The sequence below is a fragment of the Erinaceus europaeus genome, chromosome 4, assembly GCF_950295315.1.
Source record: "Erinaceus europaeus chromosome 4, mEriEur2.1, whole genome shotgun sequence".
Classification (NCBI taxonomy): domain Eukaryota; kingdom Metazoa; phylum Chordata; class Mammalia; order Eulipotyphla; family Erinaceidae; genus Erinaceus; species Erinaceus europaeus.
Genome location: NC_080165.1, coordinates 61,255,337 through 61,275,924, shown reverse-complemented (window position 1 = coordinate 61,275,924; position 20,588 = coordinate 61,255,337). Strand labels below are relative to the sequence as shown.

The 20,588-nt window shown below is 42.8% G+C and overlaps 1 protein-coding gene across 2 annotated transcripts in view; it reads right to left on the bottom strand.

Moving 5' to 3' along the window:
- ZFAND3 (zinc finger AN1-type containing 3) overlaps window positions 1-19,870 on the bottom strand; it is a 288,056-nt gene extending 268,186 nt beyond the window's left edge. The window contains exon 1 of one of the 2 annotated variants that reach the window (XM_060189743.1): window positions 19,193-19,870. In XM_060189743.1, coding sequence (XP_060045726.1) covers window positions 19,193-19,263 — 71 coding nt within the window. In that variant the 5' untranslated portion in view covers window positions 19,264-19,870. The remainder of the gene's footprint in view (window positions 1-19,192) is intronic. The other variant, XM_060189742.1, reaches the window with a different exon arrangement.
- Window positions 19,871-20,588: the final 718 nt, after the last annotated feature.

Sequence of the window (20,588 nt, the reverse complement as noted above, 5' to 3'; positions counted from 1 at the left end):
CCCTGGTAAGAAGGATGAAATGCATGCTAATTCCTTTGGCCAATTATCCAAAGGCTTTATTTGTCCCACAGTAAATTCAACTGTACAAATAAACAAGGAAATATTTAAAGGTTTTCGCTTCAATATAGCAATAGTTTATCTAAAACAAAGTTTAACACATAAGTTACCTTTCATAACATATCAAGCTGTTCCTTGAATCAGCAGTTACCACAAAACACACTTTTTAAAATTTTTTTATATGTATTTGTTTTCCCTTTTGTTCCCTTGTCTGTTTTTTTATTGTTGGTGTTGTTGTTATTGATGTCATCATTGTTAGATAAGACAGAGAGAAATGGAGAGAGATGGGGAAAGATAGACTTCACAACTGTGAAGTGACTCTCCTGCAGGTGGAGAACCGGGGAAAGCACACATTTTAAGTCAAAAGTTCTTATAAGCTATTTGAGAAGGAAGAAAGAACCTAAATCTAAAATTTTTAAGTGCAGTAAAGAATAGCATTTCATATGAGCTCCTACCTGTACTTCATGAACAAATGATAATTTATATCAAGGAAATAAAACTATTTCTAAGCACTATAGAGTGTAAGTATAGCATAATGGAAAAACTATAAACTGGTTTGCTTTTGCTACATAATACCTTAGGCTGATGACTAAGCTTCAGTTTCCATGTCTGTAAAACAGGAAATCACGGGAGCTGGGCAGTAGCACAGCAGGTTAAGTGCACATGGCACAAATCTAAAGGGCCAGCTTAAGAATCCCGGTTCAAGCCCCCAGCTCCCCACCTGCAAGGGGTCGCAGGTCTGCAGGTGTCTATCTTTCTCTCCTCCTCTGTCTTTCCCTCCTCTCTCGATTTCTCTCTGTCCTATCCAACAACAGCAGCTATGACAATAATAACAATAACAAACACAACAACAAGGGCACAAACAAAATGGGAAAAACGGCCTCCAGGAGCAGTGGACTCGTAGTGCAGGCACCAGGCCCCAGAGATAACCCTGGAGGCAAAAAAAAAAAAAAAAAAAAAAAAAAGTCACTCACCAACTACACAATTCCTATGAAGATTAGGAAAAAACAGCTGATAGTCATCTGGCATACTGTAGCAACTATTATGGCTTCTAGTGTTTATGCACAAATTTGAAGTAATACTGAGGTAAAAACTGTAGAGCGAGAGATAGCTCAACCAGCAGAGAATACATAGACGAAACCCTGGGTTCAGGCCCCAGCACCACAAGGGAGCACTATGGACAACACTGGAGAAGCTCCGTGGATGATATAATGGTGTCACTCTTTGCCGCACATAGTAAAAATACTGAACCAGGGAGGCCACTTGGTGGTGGTTTTACACATTTCTGAGGGCCTGAGCTTATTCTCTGGCATTTTTTTTTTAATTCAACAACAAAAAAAAAAACCAAGAAATTGCATAGGGAATTAGAAAATATTCTAAAATGGAAACAACATGTTGATGGGGCCCAGTTAAAGAAGTGCTCTGAAGGACATTTATACTTACAAATGTCTACATCTTTAAAAAAAAAAAAAAGGGGGTCAGGCAATGGTGTACCTGACTGAGCACATGCCCTGAGGCCCTGGGTTCAAGCCCCTGTATTTTTTAAAATATTTTATTGGGGGGAGTTAATGCTTTACAGTACAGTCAAACATATAATTTATTTATGCATCAGGACCCCAAAGTTCTCTTCCACCCCTCTCTCCTCCTCTTTCCCCATAGTCCTATACTTTCATGCAATATACCATGCCCAGTCCATGTTTCACTCTGTTATACTCAACTTAAGCACCCAGGTTTTCAGAGAAACCCCCCAAAACTTCTCCAATTCTCAATAGGATGCCCCACCAGTGCTCTACCCCACTCTGACGATCCCCCATAGTGCTTTCCTCATGGTATTTTGTCAATTACTGATCAACCACGCCTTTTAGAATGAGTTTTTTGGGAAAGAATAAAGTATATCATTCCTAGCAAAGAGCTCAAGATATACAACACAATGCTAATATTGGCTAAACAAGAGAATAGCTATGAACCATAGCCAAACCAGTCAAAAGCTGACCAGAAATATCAAAAAACTAGGTAGCACTGGTCTGGAGATTATCATAAATGTATCTTTCCAGAAGAGGCAGAAGAGTTCAGCATCTATTAACCTGCCACCAATGTTTCTGTATTCAAGGCAGGAAACTAGGCCCTTAAAAAGATGTAATTAAGGGAGCCGGGTGGTGGCACAGCGAGTTAAGCGCACATGGCGTGAAGTGCATGGACCAGCCTAAGGATCCCCGGTTTGAGTCCCCAGCTCCCCACCTTGTGAAGTGACTCCAGAAGAGTCACTTCACAAGCTGTGAAGCAGGTCTTCAGGTGTTTATCTTTTTCTCCCCCGTCTTCCCCTTCTGTCTCAATGTCTTCTGTCCTATCCAACAAAAATGACAGCAATAACAATATTAAAAACAAGGGCAACAAAAGGGAGAAAAAAAAATTTTTAAATGTAATTAAGGGGGGTGGGGAGTTGGTGCACACAGCTCACACAGTAGAAAGGGCACACTTTACCATGCACAGGATCCAAGTTTGAGGACACAGCACTACAAAGGCACACAATGCAGAGCACCAAAAGGAGGCTCCATGAAAGGTGGCACATTTCTGTGGTGGCCCACCTCTCTCACTTTGTCTCTATCTGAAAATGAAAGGAATAAAAACAAGCCCACTACTGAAATGAGTGCAACCTAGATTGTTCCTAGCTAAGACCAGAGAATACAAGCTCACACCTACTGGGATGCAGAGGTTCCACACACTCCTGTGCTTAATATGGGCCCCAGATCATATCAATGGAGTTTACAGTTAATGTAATTTATACATTTTTCCCATATTTCAAAGCTACTCTCTTCCCTGATCCTTTCTAGTCTTTATTTCCAACTATGACACCATCTCCCTAGATAATACCTTTAGCCCAACTCTATGTTAGCTGTCAGGCTCAGGCAAAAACTAGTGAAGTCATGAGCCCCTTGGAATATACCTAAAATAGACCTACTAGCTTTTTCTAAAACAGAGGCCCTAAATTTCATGTTATATTCTTACCTTTGGGTTCCTGACTATTAAACAATTTGTTCTGCTTTATATTTTAAGGCTTTTCAGCCACCAAGTTGCAGATGCTACCATGACTCCCAGGTGAATTCCCTAAGAAGACAACCTCACTGATGTGGCCTGGAACCCTACCTCTCCAGAGCCCTGCCCCACTAGGGTAAGACAGAAACAAGCTGGGAATATGTGTCGATCTGCCAATGCCCATGTCCAATGGAGAAGCAATTATAGAAGCCAGATCTACCACCTTCTGCACCCCATAATGATCCTGGGTCTATACTCCCAGAGGGATAAAAAAAAAAAAAATAGGAAAGCTTCCAATGGAGAGGATGGGATGCAGAACTCTGGTGGTGGGTACTGTGTAGAATTGTACCCCCCGGTATTCTATGGTCTTGTCGATCATAATTAAATCAATTTAAAAAGAAAAAAAAGCCCACTGAGAGCTTCACAAAGCTTCAGTGGCAATCAAAAAAAAAAAAAATGCAATTACCATGCTCAAAAACTGTGCCAAGGGTTTTTGTTGTTATTTCTGCCTCTGGGATTAATGCTGGGGCTCAGTGACTGCACTATGAATCCACTGCTCCTAAAGGCTATTTTCCCATTTTTGTTCCCTTGTTGCCCTTGCTGTTATTGCTGCTGTTGCTGTTGGATAGGACAGAGAGAAATCGAGAGAGGACAGGAAGACAGAGGGGAGAAGAGAAAGACAGACACCTGCAGACCTGCTTCACCCCTGCAGGTGGGGAGCCAGGGGCTCAAACCAGGATCTTTAACCCAATCCTTGTGCTTCACACCTTGTGCACTAACCCACTGCGCTACCGCCCAGCCCCCTGTGCCAAGAGTTTGACAGGCATTATAGCTGACTAAACCTCAATATGACCAGAAGATTTTTTTTTCTTTTGCTGCCAGATCTTTACTGGGATTTCCTGCCTTCACAATTTCTTCAATGCCTTGCCCCCCCAACCCCAGAGAGAAGACAAGAGACAACAAGGGAAAACAAACACACAGAGAGAAAGACAGATAGTACAGCACCACTCTACAACTTATGACGCTTTCCCTGTGCATGGTGCTACCAAGCGGTGCCTGGGGCCTCAAACCCAGATCCTTATACATAGCAAAGTGTACTAGATGAACTTATCTTCTGGTCCCTGTTGCAAGATATTTTTTAAAAGTGTAATTTTTGGGAGTCGGGCAGTAGTGCAGTGGGTTAAGCGTATGTGGCACAAAGCACAAGGACTGGTGTAAGGATCCCAGTTCGAGCCCCTGGCTCCCCACCTGCAGGGGAGTCGCTTCACAGGCGGTGAAGCAGGTCTGCAGGTGTCTGTCTTTCTTTCCCCCTCTCTGTCTTCCCCCATCTCTCCCTTTCTCTCTGTCCTATCCAACAATGGCAACATCAATAACTACAACAATAAAACAAGGGCAACAAAAGAGAATAAATAAATATTTTAAAAAATATTTTTTAAAAAGTGTAATTTTTCCAATAGCAAGTAGAGCAAAATATTGAACTCTCCATTTAGCCTGGGGTTTGAAAAAGGAGAGGGAGAAAAAAAAAAAATCAGACCCAGGTAATAGGACTAGTTGTGATAACACCTAAAATGGAAAAAAGTTAGGTTGAGACTCCAAAACCTGTTTCAAAGACACACCAAGAAGCACCACCCTTTAACAGGCTGAGAAGAAGGTGCTTTGGGTTTTAGTGGAAGAGCCTATGGGGTTCTAACAGATGGAACATCAATTATGCTGAAAGCCGATGCCAATTCCATTAAACTGCAGTTTGGAATCTACACCACAGTTCTCATCTTATGATCTTTAGCAACTCCCTGTAAGACCCCAGGGGATTCACACTCCACAATTCAAGAAAAGACAGAATGGTTTCTTCCCACCCAACACTTGTTCACATTAGTTTCTATAGCCCTTAAAGATGTGCTCACTGCTTAAATTTTGACTAGAAACTGGTGACCACCAGACTGCATTCCTAATTACCAGTCACAGCTTCAGCCTCCTTGTACTCAGTCTCCCCTTGATCTCCTCCTTTGCCTTTACTATTCCACTTAACGATGAATCTGTTGACTCACAGATCTGTCTAGTGACTTTTCAGCATCCTATTCTTGTGTTTTGTGTTAAATCACAAAACACAAGAAGCAACACTTCCTGCACAACAGCTTCAATCAAAAATACATACAAAAGTATCTGATTTACTGAGTGATAAGCAGGTCAAGGATGGGGGGGTATTCAACTAGCAAGGATAGATGAAATTAAAGTATGTAGTCACTGAACAGTTGAAAACCAAGAGCAAGTGGCACCAGGAGACAGTTCATCTAGTAGAGGACAAGCATTTATTGCCATGCACAATACAACACCCTGGATTCAAGCTCTGGCACCACAAAGCAGGGGCCGGGGGGGGGGCTCTATGAATGGTGGGCAATGCTAGGGTGTCTCTCTAAATAGAAATGAAATAATTAGACTTAGAGACTGCTCAGGGTCAGGCATGTCTAAGGTTCTAAGTTCATTCTCTAGTGCTAAAAAAAAAAAAAAAAAAAAAAAACTAAGAAAATGCTGTCTTTAAAGATGCAGGCTTCCTAAAAGCAAGCATTACTGTGGCTATCGTTTTTCTGAATTAATCCATACTGGTATTATTGAGATTATAAACCACTTGAAAACCTCTACAGTGTACTTACACTCAATGATCTAGCAGTTACATCACAGCAACTGTTGCTTAATTAGATCTGCCCAATATTTAGTGAAAGAAAAGCATCAACATCACAAATAAAATTCAGGGCTTAAACAGATCTTGGTGTAGGGAGGGGTAATGTAGAATAGGGAGAGTTAATTATTAGTGACCTAGCCAAACCAAAAAAAAAAAAAAAAGGGAATATAGGCCTGAAAGAAGACATGAACACATTCTGACCATCAACAAAAGAATAAAACAGAAGTTCCATTAAGCAGGCATTTTTGTGGCTCAACACTCCGAATCCACTACTCCTAGAAGCCATTTTTCCCATTTTGTTACCCTTGTTGTTACCCTTGTTGTCATTGCTGCTGCTGTTGTTGGATAGGACAGAGAGAAATCGAGAGCGGAGGGAAGACAGAGGAGAGAAAGATAGAAACCTGCAGACCTGCTTCACCACCCGTGAAGTGACCCCCCTGCAGGTGGGGAGCCGGGGGGCTGGAACCAGGATCCTTATGCTGGTTCTTGCGCTTTGCGCCATGTGCACTTAACCCACTGCGCTACTGCCTGACCCCCAACACTCCTTTATTTTTAAAGGTGAGTAACACAGCTTTGTATTTCATAAAAAAGAACAATTTAGACAGAATTGTAAGTCATACACTGTGAAAATTTTGTATATACATGCTGTTTTATATGCACACACAACAAAGACTTGAAAAAACTAGTTTTCTAAATTTTGATGACAACTGAAGAAGAAAATGAAGAATACCTTCCATGCCTCCCCAGGCACAGAAGCCAAGAACTCCTAATCTATAAACTCACATGAAATACATCACACCTTCTGACAACAGTTTATTAGTTTCCTGTTTGCTGATACACTTCTGGTCAGTTTAAGAATGTACTATTCAAGGGGGCTAGGACATGGTAAATATACCCAGTTAAACATACATAGTGCAACATGCAAGTACAATGTTGGGGTTCAAGTCCCCAATCCCCACCTGCAGAGGGAAAGCTTCACAAGTGGTGAAGCTATGCTACAGGTGTCTCTCTTTCTCTCACCTTATTTTTCCTCTCTTATTCTATCCTCCTTCTCACTTAATTTGTCTCTATCCAATAAGTAAATACGTAAAAAATAAAATATATGATCTGGGCCAGAGAAACAGCTCACTTAGACAGTCTGCTGTTTTGCCATACATGCATACAGGACCTAGGTTCAAGTATAGTCCCAACCACACTGAAGGAAGTGTTGGTGCTGTAGTCTCTTTCACTTTCTCTGCCTCTATGTTTCTGTCTTTTAAAAAAGTATTATTCAATCTATTTTGTCACTTTTTTTCTCAGGAATAAACTTCACCAATACACTTATCCATAAATATCAGCCTACAAAGAGTTGGAAACTGAAGACCAATAATCTGAAATGAGCAGACTTTGAAAACACAGACATGATCAGCAAAGCATTCCAGCCAATTTGTGTTTCCCAAATTCCTACCTCTACTCTTCCCAATAGGAACCTAAAGAAACCTCACACCATGTTTAGGAATGCTGTCAATGCTAAAACTTTATGAGAAAATCCACAGCCTGGCCCAAAAAGAAACTGACTACAAAGAATATTTGTGATACTTTCAAACGGTCAGAATACAAAAAATATATATATATATGTAAATATACTTCAACTTGCCAATGTATAAGAATCTAAAAAGTAGATAAGACAACAAGCTATTACTCCACTTCAGCAAAGTAATAAGAAAAGGCACTTCCCAAAAGACAGTAAAAAGACACCAACTTCACTCTTTGCCAGGTCATTAATGAGATGGCAGTGAGGGCAAATAGCAGTCTGCCCACAAACTAAACACATAAAATGCTATACTGGAGTTTACTTATTCTCACCCCTCTCTCCCAAGGCCAAAGTAGCAGGGAGCTATACTAACCCCTCCCAGAACATTCTTTTGTCCTAATACAAAATCACACCTGCTTATAATACAGGACATCTGGTTTAGCTGAATGAACAGATGCAGTTAGTTAATGCTGCATTCTTCCTTCCTCTGGCTAACAGCTGCAGCCACAACTTCAGATGGCCAGCACAGTTTGCGTCTCTTTCCCCGGGCCTCAAGGATGACAGGACATTTTCATTCATTTTGTTCCGAGTCTTGTGCATGGCAGACCAGTTTAGTTTTACCCACTGCTAGTGGATGTTCCAGTACACTTCATTTTTCTCAATGCAACTGTTCCTAATCACATGTCAAAAACTTCCAAATAATATTAAATCTGTGGGGGGAAAAAAGATTCCACTACAATAGGACAACCTAAACTGAGTACTTTTTAAAAATGCTCTTAATGGTGTATTGCACCAAAGTAAAGCAAGGGGGTGGGGGGAGTTTCAGGTCCTGGTGCATGGTGGAGGGTGGAGGACCTAGGCTGGGGATAAGAGAAAACTGAGACTTTTTTTACACATGTATCAAAAACTTTATTTACTACAAACCATTAATCTCCCCAACAACAACAACAATAAAATGCTTCTCACTAAGGAGGAAAAACAGTGGACCTTTATTAGCCCAGCAACTCCTACATAGGGTTCTAAGGTTGCCAGCTTAATATGCTAAGAGTAAAGATGACTGACTAAAAATCTAACATGAAAAGAGATGTTCAAATTATAGACTAACTTGTAGTGAATTTTAGTTCCTAAAACTAATAAAAGGAGCACTTCCCAAATTAACAAAAACACTGTTTCCCTCAATATAATTAAATTTGTTACAGCTAAAAAGAAATTCAGAGGTAATGTAGACAGTCCCTCATTTTCAATGAGAAAATGGGGATCAGAAGATCTGAGGTCTGGAAAACTCAGAAGAAAACAGGCCTAATGGCTATTACATCTCAATAAAACTAGGAGAGAGAGAGAGAGAGAAAGATACAAATATTCTACCTGCCTATCAGAGCAACATTCTAGAACAGCCCTACCCAACAGAACTTATTGAGAGGTTGAAGTATTCCATGTATGTATTTCCCAACAAAGTAACTATTACCTATTAAGTTGGTAAATATTTCAAATGTAGTTAGTATGACTGGAGAACTGAATTTTAATTCTATTTAATGTGTACTAGCATGAATTCCATATGGGAGGGGGACTATAGAATATAGTCTTAGTAGTCTCTGGCTAAAAAACATTTCAAATAAATGTGTTTAGCCTCTGCATTTAATACATATAGGAGGGAGTTGGGCGGTAGCGCAGCAGGTTAAGCACACATGGCAACAGGTTAAGCACACATGGCAAGAAGCACAAGGGCCTGCGTTAAGGATCCCAGTTCCAAATAAGGATGGTTCAAGCCCCTGACTCCCCACCTGCATGGAGTCACTTTGCAAGCACTGCAGCAGGTCTGCAAGTGTCTATCTTTCTCTCCTCCTGTCTTCCCCTCCTCTCTAGATTTCTCTGTCCTACCCAACAACAACAGCTATGACAACAATAACAATGACAACATTAAAAACCACAAGTGCAACAACAAGAGCAACAAAATGGGAAAAATTGGCCTCCAGGAGCAATAGATTCATAGTACAGGCACTGAGTCCCAGTGATAACCCTGGAGGCATTAAAAAAAAAAATACAAGAAATTTCTTCCTTGTGGCTTAATATTTCATTTAGCAACACAATCTTGTTATACAGGAACCTAGTCAAAGATCCTGAGCAGCATCAGTCTGTATCTCAAATCCTCTAGTAGGGCAGTAGCACAGTGGGTTAAGCGCAAGCAGCGCAAAGCGCAAGAACTAGCATAAGGATCCCGGAACAAGACCCGGGCTCCCCACCTGCAGAGGAGTCGTTTCATAGGCAGTGAAGCATGAAGCAGGTCTGAAGGTGCCTATCTTTCCTCCTCTCTGTCTTCCCCTCCTCTCTCCATTTCTCTCTGTCCTATCCATCAATAACAACAATAATAACCACAACAATAAAAAAAAAATCCTCTAGTAAAATGAGTGAAATCAATGTCATCAGCCACCCAATCTGAACACCCTCTTTAGCCAACTACTATGGCACAAAATCCCACAACACCCAACAATTCAGAATCTGAGTTATTTTTCAAGTGTTTTCTCAAAAGCAGACAAATGTTAGGTTGTGATCAGCCACTTCATACGTGTGGTTAAAACACAAAAGTTAATCTCTATTCAAAAAAGAATTAACCTTGGATCTGATTATTGTAGGCTTTCATAACTCTGCATTACTTTGCAGATACAAACTCTTTATGACCAATAAAATTTTCAAATTATATTAATTTTAGCCCTGCCAGTACTCTGCTCTCAGTAAAAAATACATTAAAAAATCTATTCATTTCAATGGATTCTGAAGGTTTTTTTTTTTCCCTCCAGGGTTATCACTATGAATGCACTGCTCCTGCAGCCATTTTTTTCAACTTTGTGGGGGGGGGGGGTCTGGGGAAGGGGGTTAGGACAGAAGGAAATTGAGACCGCAAGGGAAGACAGAGAGAGAGAGACCTGCAGAACTGCTTCACTACTTGTAAAACAATCCCCCTGCATGTGGGGAGCCAGGGGCTCAAACCAGGAACCTTGTGCTTCGTACTATATATGCTGTTACCACCAACCCCTCAGCCCCCCCCCCAACATATATACTTTTTAAGCCAGGAAAGGTTAACTGGTAGAAATTATATTAACTTTGGCACTATTAAGGATTATGGAGAGATGACAAGTCAAAACATTTTAGTAGAATTTAAAACTACTGGATTCTTGCCCCCAATACCTATGGGTATCTTACCTTTGACAAAGGTGCCCAGACTATTAAATGGGGAAAGGAGAGTCTCTTCAACAAATGGTGTTGCAAAAAAATTGGGTTGAAACATGCAAAAGAATGAAACTGAAACACTACATTTCACCAAACACAAAAGTGAATTCCAAATGGATCAAAGACTTGAATATTAAACCAGAAACTATCAAATACTTAGAAGAAAATGTTGACAGAGCTCTTTTCCATATAAACTTCTTAGGCATCTTTAATGATAGAATCCAACTGTAAGAAAGACTAAAACAAAAATAAAACAATGGGACTACATCAAATTAAAAAGCTTCTACACAGCAAAAGAAAACACATCCCCACAAAGAGACCTCCCACAGAAGATCTTTGCATGTCAACAGTGCTTTGGTGTCTCTTTCTCGCATAAAATAAAGTAAGGCAGTGAAGGGACTTATACAACAGAGTGTATACAAGAGGCCTGGATTCTATCCTAGGGAACCCGTTTTAAAAAAGGGGGGGGGGTTGGGCAGTGGCGCAGTGGGTTAAGCGCATATGGCGCAAAGCCCCCGGCTCCCCACCTGCAGGGGAGTCCCCCATGGGCGGTGAAGCAGGTCTGCAGGAGTCTATCTTTCTCTCCCCCTCTCTGTCTTCCCCTCCTCTCTCCATTTCTCTCTGTCCTATCCAACAACGAACAGTATCAACAATGGCAACAATAATAACCACAACGAGGCTACAACAACAAGGGCAACAAAAGGGGGAAAAAATAGCCTCCAGGAGCAGTGGATTCATGGTGCAGGCACCGAGCCCAGCAATAATCCTGGAGGGGGAAAAAAAAAAAGACGCAAAGTAAAAGTGTACCAACAGTAGCCCAGGAAATGGCACAGCAGACAAAGCGTTGAACTCCCAAGGGGTCCCGAGTTCAATCAGACAACAGGTTAATAACCAAAATATATAGAGCTTACCAAACTCAGCAACAAGAAAACAAATGATCCCATCCAAAAATGGGGAGAGGATATGAACAGAATATTCTCCATAAAAGAGGTCGAAAAGTCCAATAAACATGAAAAAATGCTCCAAGTCATTGTCAGAGAACAAATAAAGACAACAATGAGATTCCACTTCACTTCTCTGAGAATGGCATACATCAGAGAAGGTACAGCAACAAATGCTGGAGAGGGTGTGGGGACAAAGACTCTCCTGCACTGCTGAGGGGGATGTAAATTGGTCCAACCCCTGTGGAGTGCAGTCTAGAGAACTCTCAGAAGGCTAGAAGTGGACCTACCCTACGACCCTGCAATTTCTCTCCTGGGGATATATCATAAGGAACCAAACAAACCCACAAAAAGATTTGTGTATACCTATGTTCATAGTAACACAATTTGTAGTAGCTAAAACCTAGAAGGAACCCAAGTGTCCAACAACAGATAAGTGGCTGAGCAAGTTGTGGTCCATATACGCAATGGACTACTACTCAGCTATTAGAAATGGTGAATTTACCTTCTTCACCTCATCTTGGATGGAGCTTGAAGGAACTATGCTAAGTGAGGTAAGTTAGAAACAGAAGGATGAATATGGGATGATCTCACTCATAGGCAGAAGTTGAAAAACAAGATCAGAAGGGAAAACACTAAGCAGATCTTGGACTGGAGTTGGTGTATTGCACCAAAGTATAGGACTCTGGGGTGGGCGGGGACTGAAGTCCTGGAGTAAGATGGCAAAGAAGGACTTAGAGGGGGCTGAACTGTTATATGGAAAACTGAAAAATGGAAAACTGAAAAATGTTACACATGTACAAACTAACTGTTGGCTATAAACCATTAATCCCAATAAAGAAAAAAATGTAAATGATAACAACCAGTAGCTGGAAAAAAAAAAAACCTATAAAATTATCCTCTTAGGGTAGAGAGGGCTGGTGTTGACACCACAAGTCATATGTCCTATAAAATAACAGGATCTAACTCAAAAAAGCTATTGCTTCAACCTGAAATACACTTTTCTTTCTAAAGTTTGTTTCATGACATAAACAACTTTCACATTATGTAGATACCCCAAATATAATCAAGAAAGTGGAGCACACTGTTAAACAGACTGACAGTGAACACTTCATTTAAATCATGTACCTTCCTGGTGCATATACTACTCAAAGATGAAGGTGGCTTAGTGAAAAGAGTAAATGCCTATACCTTCCATGGTGAAGCCAAGGGCTAGACCCTTCACACCACATGGCAACACCAAGGACAGAGACAAGCAGATCTCCAAGGAAGGAAGGTTCAACAGTGCTTTGGTGTCTCTTTCTCGCATAAAATAAAGTTAAGGCAGTGAAGGGACTATACAACAGAGTGCATACAAGAGGCCTGGATTCTTTCCTAGGGAACCCATTTTTTAAAAAAAGATGCAAAGTAAAAGTGTACCAACAGTAGCCCAGGAAATAGCACAGCAGACAAAGCCTTGAACTCCCAAGCATGGGGTCCCGAGTTCAATCCCCAGCATCTAATGTGCCAGACTAATACTCTGGTTTGTGTTCTTTTTCCTCTTTCCCTGCCCCTTCCTCCCCCTATTAAAAGGTAAATATTTCTTAAGCTGTACAAACTATTTTGTTTTTAAAAGAATATTTTAGAGGAATTTATAATCAAGGAATAATTAGTGACATCACTGGAATGAACATTCTACTGATTAACTAGTGATTCATGCTGTATTCATGTGAACTTGAAAGCCCAGGTTAAGTTGGTTGAAGTGTGGCAACACGTTCCAGTTGGAAGAGACTAATGAACCAAAATTAGTGAGGGCCATACACTGCTAGGAGCCAAACACACAAGCAAGATGACTCATAAAGTCACAGAAACAGAGTTCTACAATACATCAGTTTCTAAAGCCTAGGCTCAGAGCAAAATAAAAAGAAAAAATAAAGAGATTCAATTTAACCTAGTCACTATCTTGTAATTGTAAAAAGAAAATAGAATAAAACAACTTTCTACCAGTAACAAATTCAACAATGGAATTTACCTTGTATAATTACTCTTTGGCTCTGCCTAACTCCATCTATACTTAAAACACATCTGTTAGGTGATGATTCAGCAGTAAAGTATATGTCTTACATACATGAGGCCCGGGTTTGATCTTCTGCACTACTTGAAAGAACAACAAAGACAAGAGGAACTCCATTTATGCAGGAGTAGGGCTCTGGTCTATTTCTCCTTCCCCCCCACCGTGTGTGTGTGTGTGTGTGTGTGTGTGTGTCACTCACACAGAAAAATTAAAAATAAATTTTAAGAAATGTATTACCCAGTTGGTAAGTAAAATATTTCAGAATAGATTGATTCAATACTTGCAAAATCTGCCTTCTCAAAGAAAATGTACTCTGGTTAAATATATACATCTATCAACAGAAATAGCTTTCACCTGGCACAATATATACCTTCCCTTGTGTGGAGCTCCAGTTCAAACCCTGGCACTACACAGGGACACCATAACACCAGGGAAAGCTCTATCATGGATGAAGCAATGCTGTGAAATGTCTCCTTCTTTAAATGTATTTGTGAAATAAGGGCCAAGTGGTAAAGCACAAGTTAGAGTACACATTAGTGCACAAAGACCCAGGTTCAAGCCCCCTAGTCCCCACTTGCAGAGGGAAAGTTTCAGGAGTGGTTACGTAGTGCTGCAACTCTCTCTCCTCTTTTCCTCTGTATCTCCCCTTCCCTCTCGACTTCTCTATCTCTGGCCAATAAATAAATAAGGTACTAATAAAATATATATAAAATAACTTCAAATAATTTTTTAAAACTGACCCAGAAGCAGTAGAATTACACATATGCAAGGCCTCAGCATATAAAATAAAAGATTTGGGGGCCAGACGGTGGCAAACCTGGTTAAGCACACATTACCATGCGCAAGGACCCAGGTTCGAGCCTCCGCTCCCCCCCTGCAGGGGGATGCTTCATGAGCAGTGAAACAGGTCTCTATCATTCTCTCTTCTTCTCTATTCCCAGGTCCCTCTCAATTTCTCTCTGTCCTGTCAAATAAAAATAGAAATAAAAAGTGGAAAAGAAAAAAAATGCCCACTGGGAATGGTGGATTCGTAGTGCAGGTACCAAGCCCCGAAAATAAACCTGGTGCCAAAAGGGAAAAAAACTTGTATTATCAAAACATTATTTACCTAATAAGTTCTATATTTAAATACTCCATTATTCCCTAAATAACAAACTATACATTTTTTTTCTTTATTGGGGATTTAATATTTTATATTCAACAGTAAATACAATAGTTTGTACATATGCATAACATTTCTCAGTTTTCCATATAACAGTACAACCCCCCAGGTCCTCTGTCATCCTTACAAACTATACATTTATATTTACTATACTGTAAACTTACTTATAAAAGAAACAAAATTACACTGCAATAAAGGTTTTCTACAAATTTAAAAGCAAAATATTAACTGGATTTCATACTTAATAAGTATAATTATATCCTATAATATACTCAGCATGTTACTTTCTTCTCCCTGTCTTTTTATAATATTCTAGGTCTACTTTGTCAAGAACTTCTAAAAATGTGTGAAGAATCTATGTGCCTCAGTATGTTTTAAGTGTCTAAACAGTATTACAGCTAATTTTATTAATATTGCTTTTATCTGTATAGTTTTCTAAAGACACTTATTTTTGAGAAAAGGAAGGAGAATGAACCAGAGCATACCAGAGCATCATCTGACATACGCAATGCCAGGAATAGAACTCCAGACTTCATGCTGCTAAGTTCAACTACTCCCTGTGACACCTCCCAGACCCAATAATCTTAAAAACAAAACAAAAAAAGTTTCATGTCCACATCTCAGGGAAAATAAAAACTACTGATGGTCATTAACCCTAAAAACATTTATGAACTATAAAATTTCCAATTTTTATAAGCAGGTAATTTTCATCACTTTCCAAAGTAGCTGTTTCTCAGTGAAACTATAGTCTCTTTACAACAGTAGCTTACCTACCTTTAGGCAACTGCACAATATACACAAAAAGGGAAAACTGGAAATTTCATGAGTTTTAAACACTACCATATTTGCATTCTGTTTCTCTTGGTGTTTTCCTTTCAAACTGCCTTCCACAAGGCCTTGAACTTTTCTTTTTCACCAAGTCCCACTGATTAGTATCTTAGTACTGGACAATGTCTGACTGCAAACACTGCAGCCTACATGACTAGAGAAAAGAGAAATCCTTAAAAAAAAAAAAAAAAAAAAACTTGCCTTTAAGTCTGCTGATGGCAGAACATACTGCTGAGAAGCTCTTCACAAAGGACAGGGTGTGGGCCCTAGCTAGCTGACTTCACATACTTTAAGCTTCCAGTGAACCTAATGATGACTAAAGTGTTTAAGAACACAGTCACCATTTTAATGAAGAGAAAAGGTAATAGGTATCTTGTGAGTGGGGTGTACATCTGCTTCTTTCCATTTCATTATACAGGTACATCATCACTGCTGGCCTCAGTTACTACTCCTGATGAGTCTTCTGTACCTATGGACTTGGCAACACCCCACAAACACACAGACACCAACAATCACACCCACACACCCAGGTCACTCTCAAGATCATCCAATAATCTTTCACATTAAAGAAAAATCCTGTTAGTATCCACTCAAAGTTCAATAGTTTCCCATTGCACTCAGAAGAAAAAGAAAAGACCAAAGTCCTACAAAATACTTGTTCCCATCAACTCTACTTCCTCTCCAGCTGATACACCCTCACAATCTAATAAATGACCCAAGGAATGAATGGATGTATATATAATAAAAACACACATTATCTGCCCACCACCACCACCGGGGTTATCACTGGAACTTGATGCCTGTACAACTCTACTGCTCCTGGTAACCTTAGTTTTTCTTCTGACAAAGGGTAAATCAGAGCAGTAGAGGAAGAGATAAAAGGAAAAATACCTACAGCACTGCTCCATCACACATGAAATGACCTCCCACTCCCTGCCAAGGTGGGAACTGAAGATTTAAACCTGGTAATTTACACATGGTAACTTGTGCTCTACCAGGTGACTATCCATCCATTCAATGAACTTTCAGTTCCTTTAAGTGTTCCTTAGTGAGTGTTCTCTCACATCCAGGCCTTCATCTGTGCTAATACCTCTGCCTAAAACGCTCTTCTCATTTCCACTCTCTTCTACCTGCCTCTGTAGGTAGCTGTTTTACTTCCTCTAGTCTACCTCCACTTCAGCTAGAGTAAGTGTCCCTCCAATTGTGTCCTACACCAACTTGAACTTTATTATAACTATCATTTTATTCTCTATGTCCCCTGCTCCTAGAAGCCAGTCCCCAAATTTGTCCACCAATATGTCAGACACTCAAGTATCTGTTGAATGTATTATGTAATCTATGAGCATAATATTAGTGTAGCCCATGCAATAAGCAAAATATGTTTACAGTCAGTTATGAACATAATGGAAACTAGGCAGCAATTTCATTATATTTTGGGATAAAATGCAAACTACACGTGCCTACAACTAGAATGCCTACAAACACCTTCAGGAAAGGTTAAAACATTACACATTTAAAAGAAAAACCACATTCCACCACAAAAACTATGTTTTATGCTCAGTCCTGTAGGTTAAACTGCAGTTCATAAAAGATGTCAGATTGAAAATATAAAGAAAACAAGCCCGGATTGCAGATAGGTCACTATGGCACCAGTGGCACTGCTCTGCCACTACCAAACACTCTTGGCAATACTCAGTACACTGTTGGCTAAAGGTAAAAGGCCATTCCACGTCCTTCGTTTATAAATCCCGATAATGTCTTTCAGAAAGGGGTCTACCAGTGATAGCAGTCCCAAGGACTTAAACATGTTGTCAGGACATAGGCCTCTGACACATCTTGAACATGAACTGCCACTGACATTTTCACTGAGTCACAAGCGCCTTCTGATAGTGAGTTACAATCTGAGGTTTGTGACACCAGACTTTTCGAGGGCTACAGACTGATGTCATAAATGTGATGGTACCAAGCACTCTGAAGAGTTCTCCAGTTCCTGTCTTAGCTCACTGTATGCAAGGAGCAAGTTATCTATCACCTCTAAGACTCAATTTACCCCTCTATAAAGAGATAATGGTTTGGGAGTCGGGCTGTAGCGCAGCGGGTTTAAGCGCAGGTGGCTCAAAGCACAAGGACCGGCTTAAGGATCCCAGTTGAACCCCTGGCTCCCCACCTGCAGGGGAGTCGCTTCACAAGCTGTGAAGCAGGTCTGCAGGTGTCTTTCTCTCCCTCTTTCTTCCCCCTTCTCTCTCCATTTCTCTGTCCTAACCAACAACTACAACAACAATAAAACAAGGGCAACATAAGGGAATAAATAAAATAAGTATTTTTTAAAAAAAAGATAATGTTTTCCATCTATGATCCTTAAAGAATTGCATTTGTTCATAGGAGTTAGTAGGCAATTATTTTATTCAAATAAAAGAGGGAGGATGATAAAAACTAAAATATATGCACAACTTTGATAAGATTATAACTTACTTCTGACTAATGTCACTTCAATTGGAAATTTCTGAGAAAATGATAATGAATTTCATCATAACTTTTGAATTTCATCATAACAAATTCCACAAAAGTCTACATTATGGTCAGTTTTACACCTTCCTCTGCAAACCCAAAAATCAGAGACTTGACTTCTACCTTGACCCTTCCTAATTAAAATACTTCAATGTGTATCTTCCTCAGGGTGTCCTCACCAGAAACAATAATTTCCTGTCTCTTTGGAATTCCAGAAGTACTATGTCCTCTGAAAACGGAGTAGGGAAGGCTGAAAAAAGTTGGCCTTCAAAGTCTCCAGTTTTCTTACAAAGAAGCATAGTCATAAGGTCTGATGGGGGCAACACCTGTTAGGTAAGACGAGTGGCACAACATGAAACGCCAAGTGTTACAGAAGAATTTAAACAGCAACCCTAGGTGAGAATGCTTTCTCATCTCTTATCTTTTCACTCTTAACACAGGGTGGTTGGTTAATAGTAAATGTTGGCCGATATGCACATTTTTACAATTTTTGTTAATGGGGTGGAGTAAATAATGAGCCGCTGAGCAAAGTGACTTGAGATTTGAGGTTGTCTTCCCCCACCCCACCCCCACCACCAGCTACTGGGGGGTTGGGGCTGAGGGTTTGACAAGGCCATTTTAAGGATCTTCTCAAGCAAACGTGTTTTAAGTAAATAAAGGTGAGGTCACGCTCAGGAGTCCTGTAACTTTACCACAACCTGGGTTCCGGGCTGGACTTTTAAAGACCGGTGACGTGTGAACAGCTTCCTAAAAGCAAATGGGGCACTGGGATATAATTTAGGAAGTGATGATGCAAGCCTCTGGGGACAGGGAGGAGGGGAGGTGAAAAAGTCAGAGGAAATACCCTCCTGCTGCCTGGGCACCAACTCCAAGCCGGGGGAGGGGAGAGGAAGGGCTGGCCTCCAGCAGCCGGGGGAAGGGGGCACCCCGGCTCCACCCGGAGGTGCCAACGCCGCCCCCTCCCTCGCCGCCGCCCTGCCCCCCTCGCCCGCGGCCGGGCGGACCCCGCCGGCCCCGACCCCCGGCTGGCAGCTCCCAGCGGCTGGCAGAGCAGCCCCGGCGCCCCTCCCGGTAGGCCCGGCCCGGCACCGACCTCGGGTTCCGGCCTCCCCGGGCCCCAGGCCCGCCCGAGCTGGGGCGCAGCCCGCGCCCCCGGCCCCGGCCCCACCCCCACCCCGCCCGGCCCGACACTCACCCCCAGAAGCCGCAGGGACAGCGAGGCGGCAGGCTGGGCGCTTTGCTGCGCTCGCTCCCGGCGTCTCCCATGGTGCTCGGCGGCGGCGGAGCTCGGCGGCGGCGGCGGCGGCGGCGGCGGCGGCGGCGGCGGCTGGGCCTGGGCCTGGGCCCCGCTCGAAGGAAGCGGCGGCAGCGGCGGCGGCGTCCGGGGGGCTCGGGGCGGGGGGAGGGGGAGGGAGCGGGCGCGCGGGCGGGCGCGAGTCCGGGGCTCCGAGCCGGGATTCCAGGCCGGTCAGCTGGAGGCGGGCCGCACCACTCAACCTGCGGAGACGGGGGGAGGGGGCCGAGGGAGGCAGGGCGAGGAGAGGGAGGGCCGCCGAGGAGGAGGGGCGAGCGGGTGAAGCGAGGACCACGGGGGAGGAGGGCCGACCCGGCGCCCTCAGCAGCTCCCACCGCCGCTCGCGGCCAGAGCGATGTCCCGTGCGGCGGCGCTGGGCAGCACCGGAGGCCCCCGCCGGCTCTGGCGAAGCAGCGGCCGCTGTGAAGCCCCGGGCCCCCGGAACACCCTCCCCTCCCCCGGAGGCTGGGCTGACCGGACAATGGCCGCTCCGCCCCCTCCCCTCTGACGCACCCCTCCCGAGGAGTCACAATGGTCTCGCCCGGGGGAGCCACAGCCAAAGCCCCGCAGCTGATCAGCTGGCTCCGGGCGTGCCACTTTGTTCAGCTCCGCCGAGCGGATGGGCTCTGGGCACGGCCCTCCAGGCCGGCTCTCACTCGGCGACGCGCTAGCCGAGACGCGCGTCGCCAGGGAACTTTTTAAGGTGTGCCACCAGGAGGCAAACCTACCTCACCCTCACCCCCGCCTTCACCCTGAAGAAAGGGGGGAGGCTTCTGAGTTCTCGGGTCCCTTGCCGCTTCCCTCCTCCCCCCCTCAACGCGAATGGTACTCCCCTAGCGGGAGGGGCAGGAGGAGATTAGTTGTTTAGGGTAAGTTGGGCCAGTCCCAGAGCGGCGGCCCAGCGAGCGCTGCGCATGCGCCCGGAGACCCTCGTAAACTAAGAGGAGGGGCCAGGAGGGAGCGCTGCCCAACCCGGAAGTAGGTCTTTGGCCTGAGTCCAGTCCTTATGCTTGAACTGGGAGAGCCTTTTTTCTCTCTAGGATAGACAGGGATGGTTGGAAGGAAGCATACTATGTCGGAGTCAGTGGTGGATTTTGATAAGTGACCCTACGTAGCTGAAACCAATAATAATAATAAAAAGTCCTTTAGCGTTCCTTGTTTATGGATCCTGAATTTATTCTGTGCTTCAGCAACTCATTAGAAGGCGATGTCTACACAAAGGGCACTGCTACCAGACCTCTTGGAGAATTGACCAACAATGGAAACACAGACTTTCAAGTCCTTATTACTGGTGGGG